The 24,755-nt window shown below is 44.8% G+C and overlaps 1 protein-coding gene across 1 annotated transcript; it reads left to right on the top strand.

Annotated features, from left to right (window-relative positions):
- Nucleotides 1–11,691: 11,691 nt before the first annotated feature.
- LOC149445463 (gastrula zinc finger protein XlCGF66.1-like) lies at nt 11,692–12,975 on the top strand. Its single transcript, XM_089653795.1, has 3 exons — nt 11,692–11,951; nt 12,444–12,635; nt 12,722–12,975. Exons 1-3 carry the CDS (start codon nt 11,787–11,789, stop codon nt 12,911–12,913), a joined length of 549 nt encoding a protein of 182 aa, XP_089509921.1. The 5' UTR covers nt 11,692–11,786; the 3' UTR covers nt 12,914–12,975.
- The last annotated feature ends 11,780 nt before the right edge of the window (nt 12,976–24,755 follow it).

Genomic DNA, 24,755 nt, shown 5'->3' with positions numbered 1-24,755 from the left:
CGGACGTGGCTGTGGAGGAAGAGGACGGACGTGACTGTGGAGGAAGAGGACGGACGTGACTGTGGAGGAAGAGGACGGACGTGACTGTGGAGGAAGAGGACGGACGTGACTGTGGAGGAAGAGGACGGACGTGACTGTGGAAGAAGAGGACGGACGTGACTGTAGAGGAAGAGGATGGACGTGACCGTGGAGGAAGAGGACGGACGTGACCGTGGAGGAAGAGGACGGGCGTAACCATGGAGGAAGAGGACAGGCGTGACTATGGAGGAAGAGGACGGGCGTGACTATGGAGGAAGAGGACGGGCGTGACTATGGAGGAAGAGGATGGACATGACTATGGAGGAAGAGGACGGATGTGACTATGGAGGGAGAGGACAGACATGACTATGGAGGAAGAGGACAGACATGACGGGGGTTACTGGGTGTAAATAGGAAATAACAACTTATTACCTCCTCTGCTGCCACTTCCACAAATGTTTCCGATCTGCTTCCTCCCAACTCACCTCTCGGAATGTCCTTCCTGTACCTGACATCACTTCCTGTCTGTACCTGACATCACTTCCTGTCTGTATCCCATAGAGAAGTCCTGTCTGGGGAGAAATGAGATCACCATCTTGTGGATTTCATAGGAACTGCAGCCCCGAGAAACGTCCCCTAATAACATTCCAGCATTGTATCTACCTTACAGGGATACCAGGGAAGATCAAAAAGAACTAAAAAAGTAAGAAACAATAAACCTAACTCTTATGCAACCAACTGTTTATATAATATATTTTACTACAGATAGAAAAGTCTTAAAGACACAGAACACAAGATAAAAACAAAATACATAATAAAACAGAGACCTCCAAAACAGATATTTTTGGGTAAAATATGCAAAAATACATCCTAAAGTATAAAAATATCTATCAATCCACTCATAATGAAGATGTTGGACATAAATGACAAGGATGTAATGGTCACAGAGGAATGGTGGTGGAGATCTCTCACAGTAAGAACACTTCCTTGAATGGTTCTATAAATAAAGAATGAATCCTGGAGGGAATAAAGCTGTAAAGCAATAAATAATATATAAACTGGGCCATCCACTTCATCCATAAAGACATTGTGATTGAAGATCTTCTAGATCACATAGAAGGAGGACTCATCCATGATTTCATACATTTGTTTGGAAGGATAGAACAATCCTCAGAAGGGAACATGTAGGATGACAGGAAAGGCTCCTGACTGGTGAGATCCTCCAAACATAATGATGACATCCATGAACTGGAGCGAGCTCGTTGGGGTGATAAAGCCAATCTGGAAACACTGTGTAGACGTTCTCCAAGAACTCAGCACACTCCAGGTGTGGAGAAAGTCTCCAGGTGGGTTTAGCCTGCCATTTATCATAGGTAGAAATGTCCACACATGGACTTCCACAGGGACCCCCGAGACTACATATAGAACCTGTACAGTGTCCCCTGTAATGAACTGCTTCCCACCAGGCCTATAGCAGAATGACAGCTGAGAGGGATCTCTCCCATCCTGGGTGGACATCATATGAAGTCCTCCAAGTCTAGTGGCTCTGCTGTATCTTGATATGTCACCTGCTGTGTCCACCAGATAACAGATCATTGTACCAGGCCAGCCCAGTACCATGTGATTGCTGTGACCAATCACAGTGATCACATGACAGTTGTACACAATGAATGGCTTGCATTCATAGCCATTCATTGTGTACTATTGTGATGATCTCTGTGATTTGTCACTGGCTCACTACCTCTGCTGGAAGTTTACTCCAAGCATCAACTACTCTTTCAGTAAAATAATACTTTCTGAGATTAGTTGTGAACTTTCCTCCAGTTAGTTGGAGGTCATGTCCCGTGTTCTTCATTTTGGTTTCATATTGAAAATCCTGCCCTCCTGAACCTTCTTCACTCCCTTGTTGTATGTAAAGGTTTCAGTCATGTCTCCCCTTTCCCTTCTCTCCTCCAGACTGGACATGTTACGTTTCTGAAGTCTCTCCTGATATCACTATTTGTATTCCCCGTCTCTGGACTCGTTCTATCTTATCAATACCTTTATGTAAGTGAGGTCTCCAGAACTGGACACAGTATTCTAAATGAGGTTGCTGGTGACCCCTCTAGTGATAGAAAGATCTATATAGAGGAATCAGGACCTCCTTCCTCCTGCCAGTGACCCCTCTAGCGATATAAAGATCTATATAGACGAATCAGGACCTCCTTCCTCCCGCCGGTGACCCCTCTAGTGATATAAAGATCTATATAGAGGAATCAGGACCTCCTTCCTCCTGCCGGTGACCCCTCTAGCGATATAAAGATCTATATAGAGGAATCGGGACCTCCTTCCTCCTGCCGGTGACCGCTCTAGTGATATAAAGATCTATATAGAGGAATCAGGACCTCCTTCCTCCTGACGGTGACCCCTCTAGTGATATAAAGATCTATATAGAGGAATCAGGACCTCCTTCCTCCTGCCGGTGACCCCTCTAGTGATATAAAGATCTATATAGAGGAATCAGGACCCTCTTCCTCTCGCCAGTGACCCCTCTAGTGATATATAGATCTATATGGAGGAATTAAAAAGAGAACAATCCCCTGCGCTTGAATGGAAAAATCCCTACCCCTAAGCTGCTAACACTTCCCTTCAACCATAAAGTCTAAATAATCGATATATAATGGTGTAGCGCTAAATAAATACTAACATAAGTGACCAAAATCAGACTAAATATGATGAATAAACAATCAGAAGTGAAAAAGTGTACCAATAATAAATTAGTGCACACACACAATCAATATAAAAGGATAACCCCAACTACAGGGACCAAACTAAGTGAATAACATAATTAGTGCATGTGTACAAAAACATCTGTGAAAATATTATATATATATCCACTAATAAAAAGTCCACACACTGTTCCAATAATGTTGATTAGTGCTCCACAGCAATAACTTGCATTTAAATAAATGTGAATCCAGTGCCAACAACTCGTGAATCCAAAAACATCCAAAGTGCCCCCTCAACTCCTAAAAGTGACCACAAGGGCCAGCTCGCTTTAGGGTAAGACACGCTTTCCCAGGAATAGCCTCGTCACCACCGGATGGACCCTCCTGGATATCCCACAGGCTTTTATCCTCCTGAGTCCTCCAATCCCCTGGTACTTGTAATAGTAGTTCACCCACACAGGATCATAACTCATTTGTGATCTCATACCTGAGAGCTTGGTGAGCACAGGGTCCACAGCATGTCACTCCACCTCCGATCACCGACCTGCACTCCCGATCCACTGCTGGCTGCACTCAGAGTCCCCGTACAAGCTACCCTGAGAGCCAGGATCCTATTCCTGGGAAAGCGTGTCTTACCCTAAAGCGAGCTGGCCCTTGTGGTCACTGTTGTGGACTTTTTATTAGTGGATATATATATAATATTTTCACAGAGTGTTTTTGTACACATGCACTAATTATGTTATTCACTTAGTTTGGTCCCTGTAGTCGGGGTTATCCTTTTATATTGATTGTGTGTGTGCACTAATTTATTATTGGTACACTTTTTCACTTATGATTGTTTATTCATCATATTTAGCCTGATTTTGGTCACTTATGTTAAAAAGGTTGTGAGAACCACAATCGGGCTCAGGGTAGGATTTCTGCTGCTGTTCCTAATTTTGAGATATGGATTGCGTGCACGCCGGAAAATAATTACACGGACAACTGTCCAGTACAACCACTTTCACATCATCTCATCTCTGTTTATTGCAGGGCGGTGCTTAACCTTTTATACATAGAAAACAATAGAGTACACGTCACTATTACGTATATACAGTCACATTCTAAAGGCACATTTTGCTTGGCTGAAATATAGGAGAAATGTAGAAACTTGATGCTTGCTTCTCATCCCGTTATCTATTCACTCCCCTTCACATACTCAAAGCCTAAGTGAAATCCTCTCAGTGCGAAGGGAGGGGTTGAGAGCATCACTCTGAGCAAACAAGTTAAGGAGGACTGCAAAGCCCAGCAGACAAAAATATATACGCAGAACACATATATTTAGAAATATGAAAAAGTATAAAAGTAAATATGTATAAAATGTATATTTTAAACAGGAAACAGAATAGGCATTTTACCAAATCCATCAGAATGTTAGTATTTATTTAGCGCTACACCATTATATATCGATTATATGGAGGAATTGGGACCTCCTTCCTCCTGCTGGTGACCCCTTTAGTGATATATAGATCTATATGGAGGAATTGGGACCTCCTTCCTCCTGCTGGTGACACCTCTAGTGATATAAAGATCTATATAGAGGAATCGGGACCTCCTTCCTCCTACTGGTGACCCCTCTAGTGATATAAAGATCTATATAGGGGGAATCGGGACCTCCTTCCTCCTGCCGGTGACCCCTCTAGTGATATAAAGATCTATATAGAGGAATCAGGACCTCCTTCCTCCTGCCGGTGACCCCTTTAGTGATATATAGATCTATATGGAGGAATCAGGACCTCCTTCCTCCCGCCGGTGACCCCTCTAGTGACATAAAGATCTATATAGAGGAATCGGGACCTCCTTCCTCCTGCCAGTGACCCCTCTAGTGATATAAAGATCTATATAGAGGAATCAGGACCTCCTTCCTCCTGTCGGTGACCCCTCTAGTGATATAAAGATCTATATAGAGGAATCGGGATCTCCTTCCTCCTGCCGGTGACCCCTCTAGTAATATAAAGATCTATATAGAGGAATCAGGACCTGATTCCTCCTGCCGGTGACACCTCTAGTAATATAAAGATCGATATAGAGGAAACGGGATGTCCTTCCTCCCACCGGTGACCCCTCTAGTGATATTGAGATCTATATAGAGGAATTGGGACCTCCTTCCTCCCACCAGTGACCCCTCTATTGATATAAAGTTCTATATAGAAGAATCTGGACCCCCTTCTTCCTGCCGGTGACCCCTCTAGTGATATAAAGATCTATATAGAGGAATCGGGACCTCATTCCTCCTGATGGTGACCCCTCTAGTGATATAAAGTTCTATATAGAAGAATCTGGACCTCCTTCCTCCTGACGGTGACCCCTCTAGTGATATAAAGATCTATATAGAGGAATCAGGACCTCCTTCCTCCTGACGGTGACCCCTCTAGTGATATAAAGATCTATATAGAGGAATCAGGACCTCCTTCCTCCTGCCGGTGACCCCTCTAGTGTTATAAATATTTATATAGAGTAATCAGGACCTCTTTCCTCCCACCTTTGACCCCTCTAGTGATATAAAGATCTATATAGAGGAATCAGGACCTCCTTCCTCCTGCCTGTGACCCCTCTAGTGATATGTAAATCAATATAGAGGAATCAGGACCTCCTTCCTCCTTCTGTGGACCCTTCTAGTGTTATAAAGATCTATATAGAGGAATCAGGATTTCTTTCCTCCTGCCGGTGACCCCTCTAGTGATATTAAGATCTATATAGAGGAATCGGGACCTCCTTCCTCCTGCTGGTAACCCCTCTAGTGATATATAGATCTTTGTGGAGGAATCAGGACCTCCTTCCTCTCGCCAGTGACCCCTCTAGTGATATGTAGATCTATATAGAGGAATCAGGACCTCCTTCCTCCCGCCGGTGACCCCTCTAGTGATATAACAATCTATATATAGGAATCAGGACCTCATTCCTCCTGACGGGGACCCCTCTATTGATATAAAGATCTATATAGAGGAATCAGGACCTCCTTCCTCCTTCTGTGGACCCATCTAGTGAAAAATAGATTTATATAGAGAAATCAGGACCTCCTTCTGTGATGATTGTGTGCAATAGAGACACGGACGTTGTACATGACAGCCATCTTGTTCGTTCTCAGCCATATTCTCTCCTGTCCTCCCTTTGTCCATGGAATGCATAGCTGTATGTCGAACGGAGGTCAACAGGATCTCTTATCGTAAATAAAACACAGATAGATCATCTCCAGGGCTGTAAACCATTAATTAGTCTGGTTCCAGGGGGTCTGCTGGAAAACCACTTTCCTCTGCCTGATCACAAAACAATAACTCAGTCATGACCTGTTAGGATATAAGAGATAGAGCGTGCCATAAAACGTACATTCCACAAGTCATTTTTCATACAATTCATAAACTTCAGCAGGAACTGGGCACATTAATATGAAGTATATATTCGTATAGATCATTTTAATATGTGTCACACAAGACCTTACATCACTATGTTAGTGCCTACAAGACAGAAGAAGCAGTCTCTTTCCTCCTGGGTGACAAGGGTTTGCCATGTTTGGTATCTTTGCATTTGGAATATAATTCTGAATATTAATCTGTCAGTTGCTAGGATGCTACCTGTACCTATTGGAGGTTATTGACTTTAGTATGAAATTGGAAATGGGTACTAATAGGATGCAGGAGATCCGCTGAGACATAGAAAGGGAAATGGGAGCTAATAAGCTGCAGGAGATCTGCTGAGAAAATGAAAAATTAAATGTGTATGAAATGGATGGATTTGCAGACACTTCCAGAAGATGATGTTCATTATGAGTGGATTGATATATATTTTTATACTTTAGGATGTATTTTTGCATTTTCTTCCCTGGAAGGATCAGGTTTGGTGGGATCTGTCTCATTAGCTATACATTTGTATTTTGTGTTTGTAAAACTTTTCTATATGAGCTACCCCCTCATCACCCCTCTCCCTCGACACAACCCACAGGGACTTCATCACTGCTCAAACTCCCTCCAACCCCATCCCCTCTCACACAGCTACCCCCTCATCACCCCTCTCCCTCGACACAACCCACAGGGACTTCATCACTGCTCAAACTCCCTCCAACCCCGTCCCCTCTCACACAGCTACCCCCTCATCACCCCTCTTCCACAGCCCCACCACTGCTCTGACCTCCACTTCCACCCCACCCAACATTCCTCATATTGAAGCCCTCTCAACACTCCACACCTTCGACCTTACTACCATCGAGCAAGTCTCCAAGGTCCTCTCTGATGCCCACCTCACCACCTGCCCCCTCAACCCTATCCCCTCACAACTCCTACGACCTCCCTCCCCCTCTATCCTACGCTCCTTCACCCACATCTTTAATCTCTCCCTCTCCTCCGGCACTTTCCCCTCCCCTCTGAAGCATGCACACATCACCCCCATACTTAAAAAGCCCTCCCTGGACCCCAATGACCCGAACAACCTCAGACCCATCTCCCTGCTCCCATTCACATCCAAACTCCTTCAGCGCTTAGTCTACACCCACCTATGCTCTCACCTCAATGACAACAACCTCCTCGATCCCCTACAGTCTGGCTTCCGTCCCCTACACTTCACCGAAACTGCCTTACTCAAACTCTCCAACGACCTGCTAATCGCCAAAGCTAATGGCCACTATTCAGTGCTCCTACTCCTTGACCTCTCTGCGGCCTTCGACACCGTCCACCACTCCCCTTCTTCCTCAAAAAACTACACTCCCTCGGCCTCATAGATTCCGCTCTCTCCTGGCTCTCATCCTACCTGTCACAACGCTCTTTCAGTGTTACCTATAATGCTACCACCTCCCCCTCACTCCCCCTCTCTGTTGGAGTCCCTCAAGGCTCTGTCCTCGGGCCCCTTCTCTTCTCCATCTACACCTCCTCCCTTGGCCAACTCATACACTCTCACGGCTTCAACTACCACCTCTATGCTGACGACACACAAATCTATCTCTCAACCCCCCACCTCACCCCCTCGGTCTCTGCCCGAATCACACACCTACTGAGCGACATATCAGACTGGATGTCGCTCCACTTCCTTAAACTGAACCTCTCCAAAACCGAGTTTCTTGTCTTCCCCCCAGCCTGGACACCACCTCCCATTGACTTCTCAATCACATCCAACAATGCCACCATCAAACCCGCCCCGCAGGCCAGAGTAGTTGGTGTCATTCTGGACTCCAACCTATTCTTCCAGCCCCAAGTCCAATCATTAAGTAACTCATGCAGACTCCACCTCGCCAAAATTTGCACGTTCCTAACCCCAGAAACCACTAAACAGCTCATCCACTCCCTCATCATATCACGACTCAATTACTGCAACTCCCTCCTCACTGGTCTGCCTCACCGCTGGCTATCCCCGCTTCAGTCGATCCTGAACACGTTTGCCAGACTCATTCACCTTTCCAACTGCTCCGTTTCCGCCACCCTCCTCTGCCAATCCCTCCACTGGCTTCCGATTGCGCAACGTATCAAATTCAAAATCCTAACACTGACGTACAAAGCTGTCCACCATACTGCCCCGAACTACATCACCGACCTAATATCCAAGTACCACCCAACACGCACACTCCAATCCTCACAAGACCTCCTTCTCTCTAGTTCCCTGGTCTCCTCCTCCCATGCCCGCCTCCAGGACTTCTCCAGGGTGTCACCCATCCTCTGGAACTCCCTACCCCAACCCATCAGACTATCACCTACTCTCCTCTCCTTTAGGCGCACCCTGAAAACCCACCTCTTCAGGGAAGCCTACCCCACCCCCTGCTAACTTGCCGATCTCCTCCGCTCTTCCTACCACTCCATCCCCCACAGCGATCTCCTCCTGTACCTCCATCCCCTCCCTCCTAGATTGTAAGCGCGAAAGAGCAGGGCCCTCAAACCCCTCATGTTTTGCATTGTATTGGTATTGTACTGTCACATGTTCTGTCCCCCTTTGTAATGTACAGCGCTGAGCGAACTATTGGTGCTTTATAAATACTGTAAAAATAATATATGTAATAAGAGATGTTTGTTGAACAGTTGGTTACATAAGAGTTACATTTATTTCTTCTTCCTTTATTCAGTAATGTTTAATCTCCTGTAGTATCCCTGTAAGGTACATAATATACGGGAATGGGGATTATGGGATGGATCTCGGGGCTGCAGTTCCTCTGAGCTCCACAAGGTGGGGATCTCACTTCTACCCAGACAGGAAGTCTCTCTGGAATGCAGACAGGAAGTGATGTCAGGCACAGACAGGAAGTGATGTCAGGGACAGACAGAAAGTTCCAGATGAGAGTTGAGGTAGGAAGAAGTATAGAGGAGACGTTGGTGAAAGTGGCAGCAGAGGAGGTAATAAGATGTTATTTCCTATTTACAACAAATGTATATAAATCTGAGGCTCTTTTAGGAATGTTTTCGGCTTTAAAAAAATGAAAGGCGCTTTATAGCAACTTAAATGTGTAATATGTGTAACATTGTTCTGTTTATCTCCTCCTCCCCTCCCCCGCCTGTCTCCAGCACCGCACCCGGGGACTAGCAGGGAGGGGAGAGACTTTGCAGTGTAATGAGAACCGATTGGCTGCTACTCAGGAAAGGGGAGTGTCCAGCTTATCCTTTCTCCCTTTCACTCCCAGAGCCATATTTTGCACACATTAAAAAAATCATTTTATCCTGAAGATGACACAAAACCCCCAAACTATCGATTTTCTGAAAGTAGAGACTTTAGAGAATAAAATAGTGGCAGTTCTAATTTTTTATGTCACAAAATATTATCACAAAGTCTAGGAAATGCCAAATTTCAGTAAAAAATACACTTAAGCTGATTTCAGGGCACAAAAAGCAATAAATGACCCATTTATGTGTAAAAATATAAAAGCCGAGGTTGCAGCGAGTAAATAGATATCCAACATGTCAAACCTTAAGTTGTGTGTGCTGAAATGGTGACAACCTTTAGTCCCCGGTATTATCTATAGGGGACACATTTATAGCCCCTTCTAGGTCATCAGTATAGAGTACGGAGGAGGTCTGCTCCTAGAATTATCCTCTCATTCTGGTGTGACCGGCGATATGTAACGTGTATCACAATCAATGTTATCACGTGTAGGCGCTCCAGCGTGTGCTCTTGCGTTTGGGTGCGCATATATGTGGGGGTGGGGGGCCTCAACATGTTTTAAGGGAAGAAGTTATGTACTTGGGTGTAACTTTAATTCTTTACAATTAAAAAAAACATTTTTACTTAAGGGGACAAAGTCCTCTATGTGATGACTTTTGATGACAGGTTCTCTTTATTGAGACATCCAGGGTCTAAAAGACCCCCAATGTTCCCCTGTACTCCATTGGATGTAATGTAGAGCACATCGCACCGCATTACATTCTTTGCTGGCCTCGATGGTTGGGAAATCTGTCATAACATCACTTCTGGGTCAGGACAAGAAGGGAGTGAACATGTCCGCTCTCCTCCGCCCCCTCTACCCTCCGACACCCGCTGACCCGGGCCCACAGATGGGCAAGCAGAGCCGGGGAAGCATAGTAGGTACAGGAGAGGTTCACACACACGGGGTGGCAGAGGCTGGCACCTGAAAGGAGAGCCCTGCGGCTTGCCCTCAGCAGGGATAAAGAATAAACACAATACTTGCCCGGCCCCCAGAACTACATGTCCCGGGCGTCGGGTGATGTAAAGTGACCATCCCTGCATGATGAGCCGACATTGACCTCACAGCACTGCCTCAGAGCAAACTAGTCATAGGAAGGATCAGATTTATCATTCCTTGTCTGCAGATCTAATACTCATCAAAACCAGTTCAGAGACCAAACAAACCCAACAGAGAAAAGGGGCCCCGGACCTCAAAATTGTAGTAAACACTAAACAGTCCAAACAAAATGTCTTCCCATGGGGGGAGTAGTTCTTCAATGTCCAGCAACCCTCCTATTCCCCCCTCACATCCACATCCTATTATTGTGTGACCAATACCATCCAAATCATTCTTACTTTCATTTCCCAAAGTTATCCGTCTACAAGGAGACCTGTATAGATCACATGATGGCACCAATGAGGATGGAGGAGGACCGGAGTCACATGACTGAGAAGATACTAAACCTCACCCTGGAGATCATCTACCTGCTGACCGGAGAGGTGAGGAGGATTCTGGGAGGTCACATGACATCACTCTTATCTCTATTAATAAAACACATACCTGACCGGAGAGGTGAGGAGGATTCTGGGAGGTCACATGACATCACTCTCATCTCTATTAATAACACACAGACCTGACCGGAGAGGTGAGGAGGATTCTGGGAGGTCACATGACATCACTCTTATCTCTATTAATAAAACACAGACCTGACCGGAGAGGTGAGGAGGATTCTGGGAGGTCACATGACATGACTCATCTCTATTAATAAAACACAGACCTGACCGGAGAGGTGAGGAGGATTCTGGGAGGTCACATGACATCACTCTTATCTCTATTAATAAAACACAGACCTGACCGGAGAGGTGAGGTGGATTCTGGGAGGTCACATGACATCACTCTCATATCTATTAATAAAACACAGACCTGACCGGAGAGGTGAGGAGGATTCTGGGAGGTCACATGACATCACTCTTATCTCTATTAATAAACACAGACCTGACCGGAGAGGTGAGGAGGATTCTGGGAGGTCACATGACATCACTCTTGTCTATTCTGGTCAATAGACCATTTTATTTTTGCACACATTTAGATGATGTCAGGTGGTTGATATTGTTTTATTTGTCTCCTGATCTGTAGGATTATGTTGTAAAGAAGAAGTCTAGTGGGGAGCCAATCTCAGGAGGATGGAGCAGAACCCAGAGCCTCACCATGGTGCCTCCATCTCATTCTCTGATACCTGAGAGGGAGAAAGAGCAGAAGATTCTGGAACTGACCACCATGATGGTCCATCAGCTGACAGGAGAGGTGAGCGGTGCCGGGAATTCTGGGACATTCTCCAGTAACAGACAAGGGATGTGTCTGGATGGTGACTGTATCATTGTGTGTGTCAGGTTCCTATAAGGTGTCAGGGTGTCACTGTCTATTTCTCCATGGAGGAGTGGGAGTATTTAGAAGGACACAAGGATCTCTACAAGGACGTCATGATGGACAATCAGCAGACTTTGGGTTTTGTGAAGATTGTAAGGAAGGAATTTCCCCGGAATGAGACGATATTGAAGCTCACCCTGGAGATCCTCAGCCTGCTGACTGGAGAGGTGAGTGTAATGAAGGGGTTAAATCTGACTCAGCTGTACACTGGGAGGTATTCAGAGTCACTTGAAGTCTTCTGATGTTCTGTAATCAATAACAACATCCACACAAGTACTATGAATACATAAAGTGTCCGGACTCTATGAGATTTGGTTATAGCACAAGATGGCGGCATTGGTTATAGAAGAGAACAATCTCAGCTTTAGTCCAATCAGTGAGACCCATGATTACCAGCATGCCACGCCCACTGACCACTAAATCCATGGGTGACATTTCCTGGTGGGTCAGTGAGCCTTACTAGTAAACCATTAGTGACTCTATTATATGACTTCTAGAAGGAGCTATAAATCTGACCCCATTGTCATCATATCATTGGATGGAGATGTCTGTCCTTTGCTGAGTCGGCACATTGTGGCCAATCCCTGGAGAATAAATCTAGAGCTGACCATAGAAGTGAGGGATTATGGGAGAGTGAGATTTATCTTTGTATCACACAGAACTGTACAGGAGTCATGAAGAAATCTACCGACAATGACACCAGAAGGAGATCTCATCGTATGACCACAAGATCCTCGAGAATCCAGAATCCCATCACCATCCCCCCACCTCCATCCCTGATCCCTACAAGACAGAAGACACAGAAGATTCTAGAAGTCACCAAGAAGATGATGGAGCTGCTGACAGGAGAGGTGAGCGGTGCCGGGAATTCTGGGACATTCTCCAGTAACAGACAAGGGATGTGTCTGGATGGTGACTGTATCATTGTGTGTGTCAGGTTCCTATAAGGTGTCAGGGTGTCACTGTCTATTTCTCCATGGAGGAGTGGGAGTATTTAGAAGGACACAAGGATCTCTACAAGGACGTCATGATGGACAATCAGCCGCCCCTCACATCACCGGGTAAGAGGAGACTTTATTGTAAAGGAGAGAGCAGTACGGAGGATCCACCTAGATCCCCCATCATCTGATAAACACATAGAAACAATGGATTCAGTCAGTGTGTGTGTTTCCTACAGATGGATCCAGTCATGGGAACCCACCAGAGAGATGTCCCCGTCCTCTGTATTCCCGGGATTCCACACAGGAAGGTCACACCATCCCTCATTGTTGCAAGGTTGGTGGGATGGAGCATCTAGAACATGGACTTGTGGAGATGATATGTGGAAGTGTATGTGACCTTACATTTTACAGATGATATTTTCTCTCATTTCCTTGATTTAGAGTGGAGATCCAATCGATATAGAATTTGAGGTGAAAGCAGAAGAAGAAGAGGCGTATGTGAGGGATGATCAGCAGTCTATGGAGGAGGATGGAATAACGGGGACATTTATAGAGGAGGACACTCCTACAGAGATCAGCACAGGTGGGTCATGAACACTAAATCCATTCCTCCACCCATACTGCTCACTGATTGGTCCAGAGTAGGGCGGGGACTGGGTGATATCAGCCTGTAATCCCCTGGTCACTTTCCTGAGCTGTGTTCCCCGTCCTGTATTCCTGGATTTCTCTCGGATAATCTTCCTTCTCTGTGCTGCAGACAAAAGAATCCAGGACTTTCCTACAGCAATCCCCCCTTATCCCCCCCATCATGTATTATACATGGTGATCATATCCCCCCTTATGTATTATACATGGATATCATATCCCCCTTATGTATTATACATGGAGATCATATCCCCCCTTATGTATTATACATGGAGATCATATCCCCCCTTATGTATTATACATGGTGATCATATCCCCCTTATGTGTTATACATGGAGATCATATCCCTCCTTATGTATTATACATGGAGATCATATCCCCCCTTATGTATTATACATGGAGATCATATCCCCCCTTATGTATTATACATGGAGATCATATCCCCCCTTATGTATTATACATGGAGATCATATCCCCCCTTATGTATTATACATGGAGATCATATCCCCCCTTATGTATTATACATGGAGATCATATCCCCCTTATGTATTATACATGGAGATCATATCCCCCCCTTATGTATTATACATGGAGATCATATCCCCCTTATGTATTATACATGGTGATCATATCCCCCCTTATGTATTATACATGGAGATCATATCCCCCCTTATGTATTATACATGGAGATCATATCCCCCCCTTATGTATTATACATGGAGATCATATCCCCCCTTATGTATTATACATGGAGATCATATCCCCCCTTATGTATTATACATGGAGATCATATCCCCCCTTATGTATTATACATGGAGATCATATCACCCCTTATGTATTATACATGGAGATCATATCCCCCCCTTATGTATTATACATGGTGATCATATCCCCCTTATGTATTATACATGGAGATCATATCCCCCCTTATGTATTGTACATGGAGATCATATCCCCCCCTTATGTATTATACATGGAGATCATATCCCCCTTATGTATTATACATGGAGGTCATATCCCCCCTTATGTATTATACATGGAGGTCATATCCCCCCTTATGTGTTATACATGGTAATCATATCCCCCCTTATGTATTATACATGGAGATCATATCCCCCCTTATGTATTATACATGGAGATCATATCCCCCCTTATGTATTATACATGTAGATCATATCCCCCCTTATGTATTATACATGGAGATCATATCCCCCCTTATGTATTATACATGGAGATCATATCCCCCTTATGTATTATACATGGAGATCATATCCCCCCCTTATGTATTATGCATGGAGATCATATCCCCCCTTATGTATTATACATGGAGATCATATCCCCCCTTATGTATTATACATGGAGATCATATCCCCCTTATGTATTATACATGGAGATCATATCCCCCCTTAGGTATTATACATGGTGATCATATCCCCCCCCCCTTATGTATTATACATGGAGATCATATCCCCCTTATGTATTATACATGGAGATCATACCCCCCTTATGTATTATACATGGAGATCATACCCCCCTTATGTATTATACATGGAGATCATATCCCCCCTTAGCTATTATACATGGTGATCATATCCCCCCCTTATGTATTATACATGGGGATCATATCCCCCTTATGTATTATACATGGAGATCATGTCCCCCTTATGTATTATACATGGAGATCATATCCCCCCCTTATGTATTATACATGGAGATCATATCCCCCCTTATGTATTATACATGGTGATCATATCCCCCCTTATGTATTATACATGGAGATCATATCCCCCCTTATGTATTATACATGGAGATCATATCCCCCTTATGTATTATACATGGAGATCATATCCCCCCCTTATGTATTATACATGGAGATCATGTCCCCCCTTATGTATTATACATGGAGATCATATCCCCCCCTTATGTATTATACATGGAGATCATATCCCCCCCTTATGTATTATACATGGAGATCATATCCCCCCTTATGTATTATACATGGTGATCATATCCCCCCTTATGTATTATACATGGAGATCATATCCCCCCTTATGTATTATACATGGAGATCATATCCCCCTTATGTATTATACATGGAGATCATATCCCCCTTATGTATTATACATGGAGATCATATCCCCCCTTATGTATTATACATGGAGATCATATCCCCCCCTTATGTATTATACATGGAGATCATATCCCCCTTATGTATTATACATGGAGATCATATCCCCCTTATGTATTATACATGGAGATCATATCCCCCCTTATGTATTATACATGGAGATCATATCCCCCCTTATGTATTATACATGGAGATCATATCCCCCCTTATGTATTATACATGGAGATCATATCCCCCCTTATGTATTATACATGGAGATCATATCCCCCTTGGGATTTTTAATATCAGACCCGATATTGTTTATAAATATATTAATAAGTCGGGGTCCCAACACTGAACCTTGGGGTACCCCACTAACCCCTTCCATTGAAGACACTGAACCTTGGGGTATCCCACTAATCACACTGAACCTTGGGGTACACCACTAAACACACTGAATCTTGGGGTACTCCCACTAAGAACAGTGAACTTTGCGGTACCCAACTGGCACCCCCAGACCATTCAGAGTATGAATCATTACCCACTACTCTCTGAATACCATCTTTTAGCCAGTTTTCTATCCATTTACATTCAGATTTTTCCAGCCCATAGACTTTACCTTACACATTAGCCGTGTGTGGGGAACTGTGTTTAAGTATACCACATCCACCGCCACCCCTCTGTCCAAGTATACCACGTCCACCATCACCCCTCTGTCCAAGTATACCACGTCCACCGCCACCCCTCTGTCCAAGTATACCACGTCCACCGCCACCCCTCTGTCCAAGTATACCACGTCCACCGCCACCCCGCTGTCCAAGTATACCACGTCCACCGCCACCCCTCTGTCCAAGTATACCACGTCCACCGCCACCCCTCTGTCCAAGTATACCACGTCCACCGCCACCCCTCTGTCCAAGTATACCACGTCCACCGCCACCCCTCTGTCCAAGTATACCACGTCCACCGCCACCCCTCTGTCCAAGTATACCACGTCCACCGCCACCCCTCTGTCCAAGTATACCACGTCAACCGCCACCCCTCTGTCCAAGTATACCACGTCCAACGCCACCCCTCTGTCCAAGTATACCACGTCCACCGCCACCCCTCTGTCCAATTATACCACGTCCACCTCCACCCCTCTGTCCAAGTATACCATGTCCACCGCCACCCCTCTGTCCAAGTATACCATGTCCACCGCCACCCCCTGTCCAAGTATACCACGTCCACCGCCACCATTCTGTCCAAGGATTTGCTCACCTCCAATCTAACCTGTTTCATGATGGTTTAATCCCAGCTCACCTCTACATGTTGTCTACAGTAAACATTTAAGCTTCCACTGATTACAGAATACTAATACTGAGAGTCCTGACCCTTATACTATATAACTTGTACATTACATACTCCTGACCCCTGCACTATATACTCTATGTTGTACATTACATACTCCTGACCCCTGCACTATATACTCTATGTTGTACATTACATACTCCTGACCCCTGCACTATATACTCTATGTTGTACATTACATACTCCTGACCCCTGCACTATATATTCTATGTTGTACATTACATACTCCTGACCCCTGCACTATATACTCTATGTTGTACATTACATACTCCTGACCCCTGCACTATATACTCTGTGTTGTATATTACATCCTCCTGACCCCTGCACTATATCCTCTATGTTGTACATTACATACTCCTGACCCCTGCACTATGTACTCTATGTTGTACATTACATACTCCTGACCCTGCACTATATACTCCATGTTGTACATTACATACTCCTGACCCCTGTAGTATATACTTTATGTTGTATGTTACATCCTCCTGACCCCTGCACTATATACTTTATGTTGTACATTACATCCTCCTGACCCCTGCACTATATATTCTGTGTTGTACATGACAACTTCTGAGCTCTGCACTATATACTCTATGTTGTACATTACATACTCCTGACCCCTGCACTATATACTCTGTGTTGTACATTACATACTCCTGACCCCTGCACTATATACTCTATGTTGTACATTACATCCTCCTGACTCCTGCACTATATACTCTATGTTGTACATTACATACTCCTGACCCCTGCACTATATACTCTGTGTTGTACATTACATACTCCTGACCCCTGCACTATATACTTTGTTATACATTACATACTCCTGACCCCTGCACTATATACTTTGTTGTACATTACATACTCCTGACCCCCCCCCCCCCTGCACTATATACTTTATGTTATACATTACATACTCCTGATCCCTTGCACTATATCACTGGTCGGCAAGCCGTGGCTCGCGAGCCACATGCGGCTCTTTACACACTCTAATGCGGCTCTTCTGTGTGCCGGGCGCCCGCTCCCCTCCCTCCTCTCGGGCGGCCGCCCCAAAAGTCAGGACTCTGCAGCTAGCCCAGCAATGTGCAAACTTCGGCCTGCGGGCCGTATATGGCCCGGCGGACCTTTTAATCCGGTCCGCGGAGCGTGGCAAACACTGGCTGTCAGGATGTAGGCGGGGCAGCGTGACGAACTTCTCTCCTCTCACAGTCCGCCCTGAAGACCGGAACGGCGCGGGAACACGGCGAGAGGAACGCGCGGAGCAAAGGTAAGTGAATTGACACAATATGGGGGATGAATTACTATATGGGGGATGAATTACTATGGGGGATGAATTACTATAGGGGGGATGAACTACTATGGGGGATGAATTACTATATGGGGGATGAATTACTATGGGGGATGAATTACTATATGGGGGATGAATTACTATGGGGGATGAATTACTATGGGGGATGAATTACTATATTGGGGATGTATTTTCAGTTTTAAAAATGTGGCTCTCAAAATAAATTTCAATCGTGGTTTTGGCGAGATTTGGCTCAGTTGAAAAAAAAGGTTGCCCACCACTGCACTATATACTCTATGTTGTACATTACATCCTCCTGACCCCTGCACTATATACTCTATGTTGTACATTACATCCTCCTGACCCCTGCACTATATACTCTATGTTGTACATTACATACTCCTGACCCCTGCACTATATACTCTATGTTGTACATTACACACTCCTGACCCCTGCACTATATACTCTATGTTGTACATTACATCCTCCTGACCCCTGCACTATATACTCTATGTTGTACATTACATACTCCTGACCACTGCACTATATACTCTATGTTGTACATTACATCCTCCTGACCCCTGCACTATATACTCTATGTTGTACATTACATACTCCTGACCCCTGCACTATATACTCTATGTTGTACATTCCATACTCCTGACCCCTGCACTATATACTCTATGTTGTACATTACATACTCCTGACCCTCCCCGCACTATATACTCTATATTGTACATTACATACTCCTGACCCCTGCACTATATACTCTGTTGTACATTACATACTCCTGACCCCTGCACTATATACTTTATGTTGTACATTACATCCTCCTGACCCCTGCACTATATATTCTGTGTTGTACATGACAACTTCTGAGCTCTGCACTATATACTCTATGTTGTACATTACATACTCCTGACCCCTGCACTATATACTCTGTGTTGTACATTACATACTCCTGACCCCTGCACTATATACTTTGTTGTACATTACATACTCCTGACCCCTGCACTATATACTTTGTTGTACATTACATACTCCTGACCCCCCCCCCCCCCTGCACTATATACTTTATGTTATACATTACATACTCCTGATCCCTTGCACTATATCACTGGTCGGCAAGCCGTGGCTCGCGAGCCACATGCGGCTCTTTACACACTCTAATGCGGCTCTTCTGTGTGCCGGGCGCCCGCTCCCCTCCCTCCTCTCGGGCGGCCGCCCCAAAAGTCAGGACTCTGCAGCTAGCCCAGCAATGTGCAAACTTCGGCCCGCGGGCCGTATATGGCCCGGCGGACCTTTTAATCCGGTCCGCGGAGCGTGGCAAACACTGGCTGTCAGGATGTAGGCGGGGCAGCGTGACGAACTTCTCTCCTCTCACAGTCCGCCCTGAAGACCGGAACGGCGCGGGAACACGGCGAGAGGAACGCGCGGAGCAAAGGTAAGTGAATTGACACAATATGGGGGATGAATTACTATATGGGGGATGAATTACTATATGGGGGATGAATTACTATAGGGGGGATGAACTACTATGGGGGATGAATTACTATATGGGGGATGAATTACTATGGGGGATGAATTACTATATGGGGGATGAATTACTATGGGGGATGAATTACTATGGGGGATGAATTACTATATTGGGGATGTATTTTCAGTTTTAAAAATGTGGCTCTCAAAATAAATTTCAATCGTGGTTTTGGCGAGATTTGGCTCAGTTGAAAAAAAAGGTTGCCCACCACTGCACTATATACTCTATGTTGTACATTACATCCTCCTGACCCCTGCACTATATACTCTATGTTGTACATTACATCCTCCTGACCCCTGCACTATATACTCTATGTTGTACATTACATACTCCTGACCCCTGCACTATATACTCTATGTTGTACATTACACACTCCTGACCCCTGCACTATATACTCTATGTTGTACATTACATCCTCCTGACCCCTGCACTATATACTCTATGTTGTACATTACATACTCCTGACCACTGCACTATATACTCTATGTTGTACATTACATCCTCCTGACCCCTGCACTATATACTCTATGTTGTACATTACATTCTCCTGACCCCTGCACTATGTACTCTATGTTGTACATTCCATACTCCTGACCCCTGCACTATATACTCTATGTTGTACATTACATACTCCTGACCCTCCCCGCACTATATACTCTATATTGTACATTACATACTCCTGACCCCTGCACTATATACTCTGTTGTACATTACATACTCCTGACCCCTGCACTATATACTTTATGTTGTACATTACATCCTCCTGACCCCTGCACTATATACTCTATGTTGTACATTACATACTTCTGACCCCTGCACTATATACTTTATGTTGTACATTACATACTCCTGGCCCTCCCCGCACTATACACTCTATGTTGTACATTACATACTCCTGACCCTCCCCGCACTATACACTCTATATTGTACATTACATACTCCTGACCCCTGCACTATATACTCTATGTTGTACATTACATCCTCCTGACCCCTGCACTATATACTTTAAAGGCAAATTTGTCTTTTTTAGATTTTTGATCAAATCAAACATTACATAACAGGAAAATTATAAGAATATCAACAATAAAATGGGCAAGAATAAAGCACAATATAGGTAGTAGTATGATTCATGGGGATGGAGAAATACGTATCCAACCAGAGCTACAAAAGAGGTGTCGCCAAACAGGTGATATTCAACAATAACAAAATCATACCATAAAGCCTAGAAAATATACCCAATCAGAGAGCAAGGGAGAAAAGGGGGGGAGGGAAGGAGAATGGAGACATCAGATTGAAAGATATTGAAGGAAGAGAGGAAAGTAAAGGGAGAGAGTCAGGAGACAGGCATAGTGACAAGTGCAGACAAGGGGGGAGGGAAGGAGAAGGGAGACATCAGATGGAAAGATATTGAAGGAAGAGAGGAAAGTAAAGGGAGAGAGTCAGGAGACAGGCATGGTGACAAGGGCAGACAAGGGGGGAGGGAAGGAGAAGGGAGACATCAGATGGAAAGATATTGAAGGAAGAGAGGAAAGTAAAGGGAGAGAGTCAGGAGATAGGCATGGTGACAAGTGCAGACAAGGAGGGGAGGGAAGGAGAAGGGAGACATCAGATGGAAAGATATTGAAGGAAGAGAGGAAAGTAAAGGGAGAGAGTCAGGAGACAGGCATGGTGACAAGTGCAGACAAGGGGGGAGGGAAGGAGAAGGGAGACATCAGATGGAAAGATATTGAAGGAAGAGAGGAAAGTAAAGGGAGAGAGTCAGGAGACAGGCATGGTGACAAGTGCAGACAAGGGGGGAGGGAAGGAGAAGGGAGACATCAGATGGAAAGATATTGAAGGAAGAGAGGAAAGTAAAGGGAGAGAGTCAGGAGACAGGCATGGTGACAAGGGCAGACAAGGGGGGAGGGAAGGAGAAGGGAGACATCAGATGGAAAGATATTGAAGGAAGAGAGGAAAGTAAAGGGAGAGAGTCAGGAGACAGGCATGGTGACAAGTGCAGACAAGGAGGGGAGGGAAGGAGAAGGGAGACATCAGATGGAAAGATATTGAAGGAAGAGAGGAAAGTAAAGGGAGAGAGTCAGGAGACAGGCATGGTGACAAGTGCAGACAAGGGGGGAGGGAAGGAGAAGGGAGACATCAGATGGAAAGATATTGAAGGAAGAGAGGAAAGTAAAGGGAGAGAGTCAGGAGACAGGCATGGTGACAAGTGCAGACAAGGAGGGGAGGGAAGGAGAAGGGAGACATCAGATGGAAAGATATTGAAGGAAGAGAGGAAAGTAAAGGGAGAGAGTCAGGAGACAGGCATGGTGACAAGTGCAGACAAGGTGACCATCCATCGGTATCCCAGCAGGCTGATCCCACTGGTTGTACCCCAGCATGGACTACAGAGCCTCACCGAGGAACACACCAGGGGGAGTGGGGCACAACTCCATTAAAGCACAACAGGGGAACACAAGTCTCGGAGTAATAAAGAGGAGGAGAAATGGGGCCAGACTGACCACAACTTGTGTTTATCGTAGGTATCATTAGCAAATGCCAGCATTTCCTCCATACACATGGTATCATGAAGTACCGAGACCCACAGGGGGAGAGGCGGGGGAGTAGCCAATTTCCAAAAGAGAGGTATCAATTGGCAGGTCGCGGATAGAAAGTAACACAGCAAATATTTCTTCTGCAAAGCCAGTGAACCCGGTAAGATAGAGAGGAGAGCAATTTCCGGGGAGGGGGTCAAGGACTCCCCATAAATCTTGTCATATAGAGCAAAGACCTGTCACCAGAAGGGGTGTATTAGGTCGCAGTCCCACCAGATATGGAGCTTTGGTACAGCCCCAGCATAGATTGGATGTACAAGGAACTATTCTGTGTAAAGAGACGGGGTCTCTGTACCATCGAGAAAGGGGCTTAACCCCTTCCATACCGGGCAATTTTACACCTTCCTGCCCAGGCCAGTTTTCACGTTTCAGCGCTCTCACACTTTGAATGACAATTGCGCGGTCATACAACACTGTACCCAAACTAAAATTGTATCATTTTCTTCACACAACTAGAGCTTTCTTTTGGTGGTATTTAATCACCGCTGGGGTTTTTATTTTTTGCTAAATTAACAAAAAAATCAAAACATTTTGAAAAAAACACACGTTTTTCTTTGTTTCTGTTATAAAAGTTTGCAAATAAATAATTGTTCTTCATAAATTTAGGCCGAGATGTATTCTGCTACATGTCTTTGGTGAAAATAACCCAAATTAGGATGTATTATTTAGTTTGTAGGAAAGTTATAGAGTTCACAAACTATGGTATATATCAAATATTGATCAATCCTGAAGTACTGACAGCCAATCTAATTTCTTGAGGTCCAAGAATGTCAGAACAGTACAGATATCCCCCAAATGTCAGGACGGTACAGATATCCCCCAAATGTCAGAACGGTACAGATATCCCCCAAATGTCAGGACAGTACAGGTATCCCCCAAATGTCAGGACAGTACAGATATCCCCCAAATGTCAGGACGGTACAGATATCCCCCAAATGTCAGGACGGTACAGATATCCCCCAAATGTCAGGACGGTACAGATATCCCCCATATGTCAGAACGGTACAGATATCCCCCAAATGTCAGGACAGTACAGGTATCCCCCAAATGTCAGGACAGTACAGATATCCCCCAAATGTCAGGACGGTACAGATATCCCCCAAATGTCAGGACGGTACAGATATCCCCCAAATGTCAGGACGGTACAGATATCCCCCAAATGTCAGGACGGTACAGATATCCCCCAAATGTCAGAACAGTACAGATATCCCCAAATGTCAGAACAGTACAGATATCCCCCAAATGTCAGAACGGTACAGTACAGATATCCCCCAAATGTCAGGACGGTACAGGTATCCCCCAAATATCAGGACGGTACAGATATCCCCCAAATGTCAGGACGGTACAGGTATCCCCCAAATATCAGGACGGTACAGATATCCCCCAAATGTCAGAACGGTACAGATATCCCCCAAATGTCAGGACGGTACAGGTATCCCCCAAATGTCAGGACGGTACAGATATCCCCCAAATGTCAGAACGGTACAGATATCCCCCAAATGTCAGGACGGTACAGGTATCCCCCAAATGTCAGGACGGTACAGATATCCCCCAAATGTCAGGACAGTAAAGATATCCCCCAAATGACCCCTTTTTGCAGAGTAGACAGTCCGACGTACTTCATAAGAGGCATAGCGAGTTCTTTGAAGTTGTATTTTTTTTGTCATTTTTCAGAAAATTAAAAAAATTAGTTTCACTATTTTTTTTTACATACTGTCACCAGTGCAGTACAGCCTCATCATATAACTGGCATGGCGGTGATCAGAGACACTGACTGGTGACAGTATGAAAAAAAATATATATTTTTTTTTTATTTATTTTTTTTTAAATTTTCATATTTCACTATGTGAAGTGATCAGTATTTTTTTTTTTTTTTTTTTTACACAATTTGCTTATAGCAAAGAATTACTTTGCTATAAGCAAGCATTTACCTGAATGACATTGATTTCAGTCAGGTTTTTTTTTTGTGCTTAGCTGTGATTTGGCCACAGCTAATCACATGACATGTGCATGTGATTAGCTGTGACCATTCACAGCTAGACACTAGTATACAATGGATGGCATGAATGAAGCCACCCATTGTATAAAACTGTCATGTGACCTGCTGTGATTGGTCACAGCAGGTCACATGGTATCGGTAATGGGGTCCGATACTCAGATCTGTCATCAGCTGTGTCTGAGGTACATGGCCGGTTACAGATTGTGCCGCTGCGTGGCTCTGCAGGAGTGCAATCTGCGCCTGTGCGGGATGACGCCATATGGCGTCCACCCAGAACGCTGATGACATTTGCCGGCCGCCATTCGGCCATAGGGCGGGGGGCAAATGGTTAAAGTTCTTTTCTTGTGAATAACAAGAAATAGAGGTGAAATAGAATGACGTGGACCAGTCAGCTGCCAAGATGTCTTTATCGAGATCTCGCGCCCACGCCTTGGTGTAGGGAGGGAGATCGGAATAAAGAGCATTGTGTAGACCTTTATATAAGGAGGTTAGGGCATGTCTAGGCAGATTAGA

Source organism: Staurois parvus, unplaced genomic scaffold (genome assembly GCF_062004578.1).
Source record: "Staurois parvus isolate SC_StPar_1 unplaced genomic scaffold, SC_StPar_1.0 ptg000720l, whole genome shotgun sequence".
Classification (NCBI taxonomy): Eukaryota; Metazoa; Chordata; class Amphibia; order Anura; family Ranidae; genus Staurois; species Staurois parvus.
This window is presented reverse-complemented; position numbering and strand designations above follow the sequence as displayed.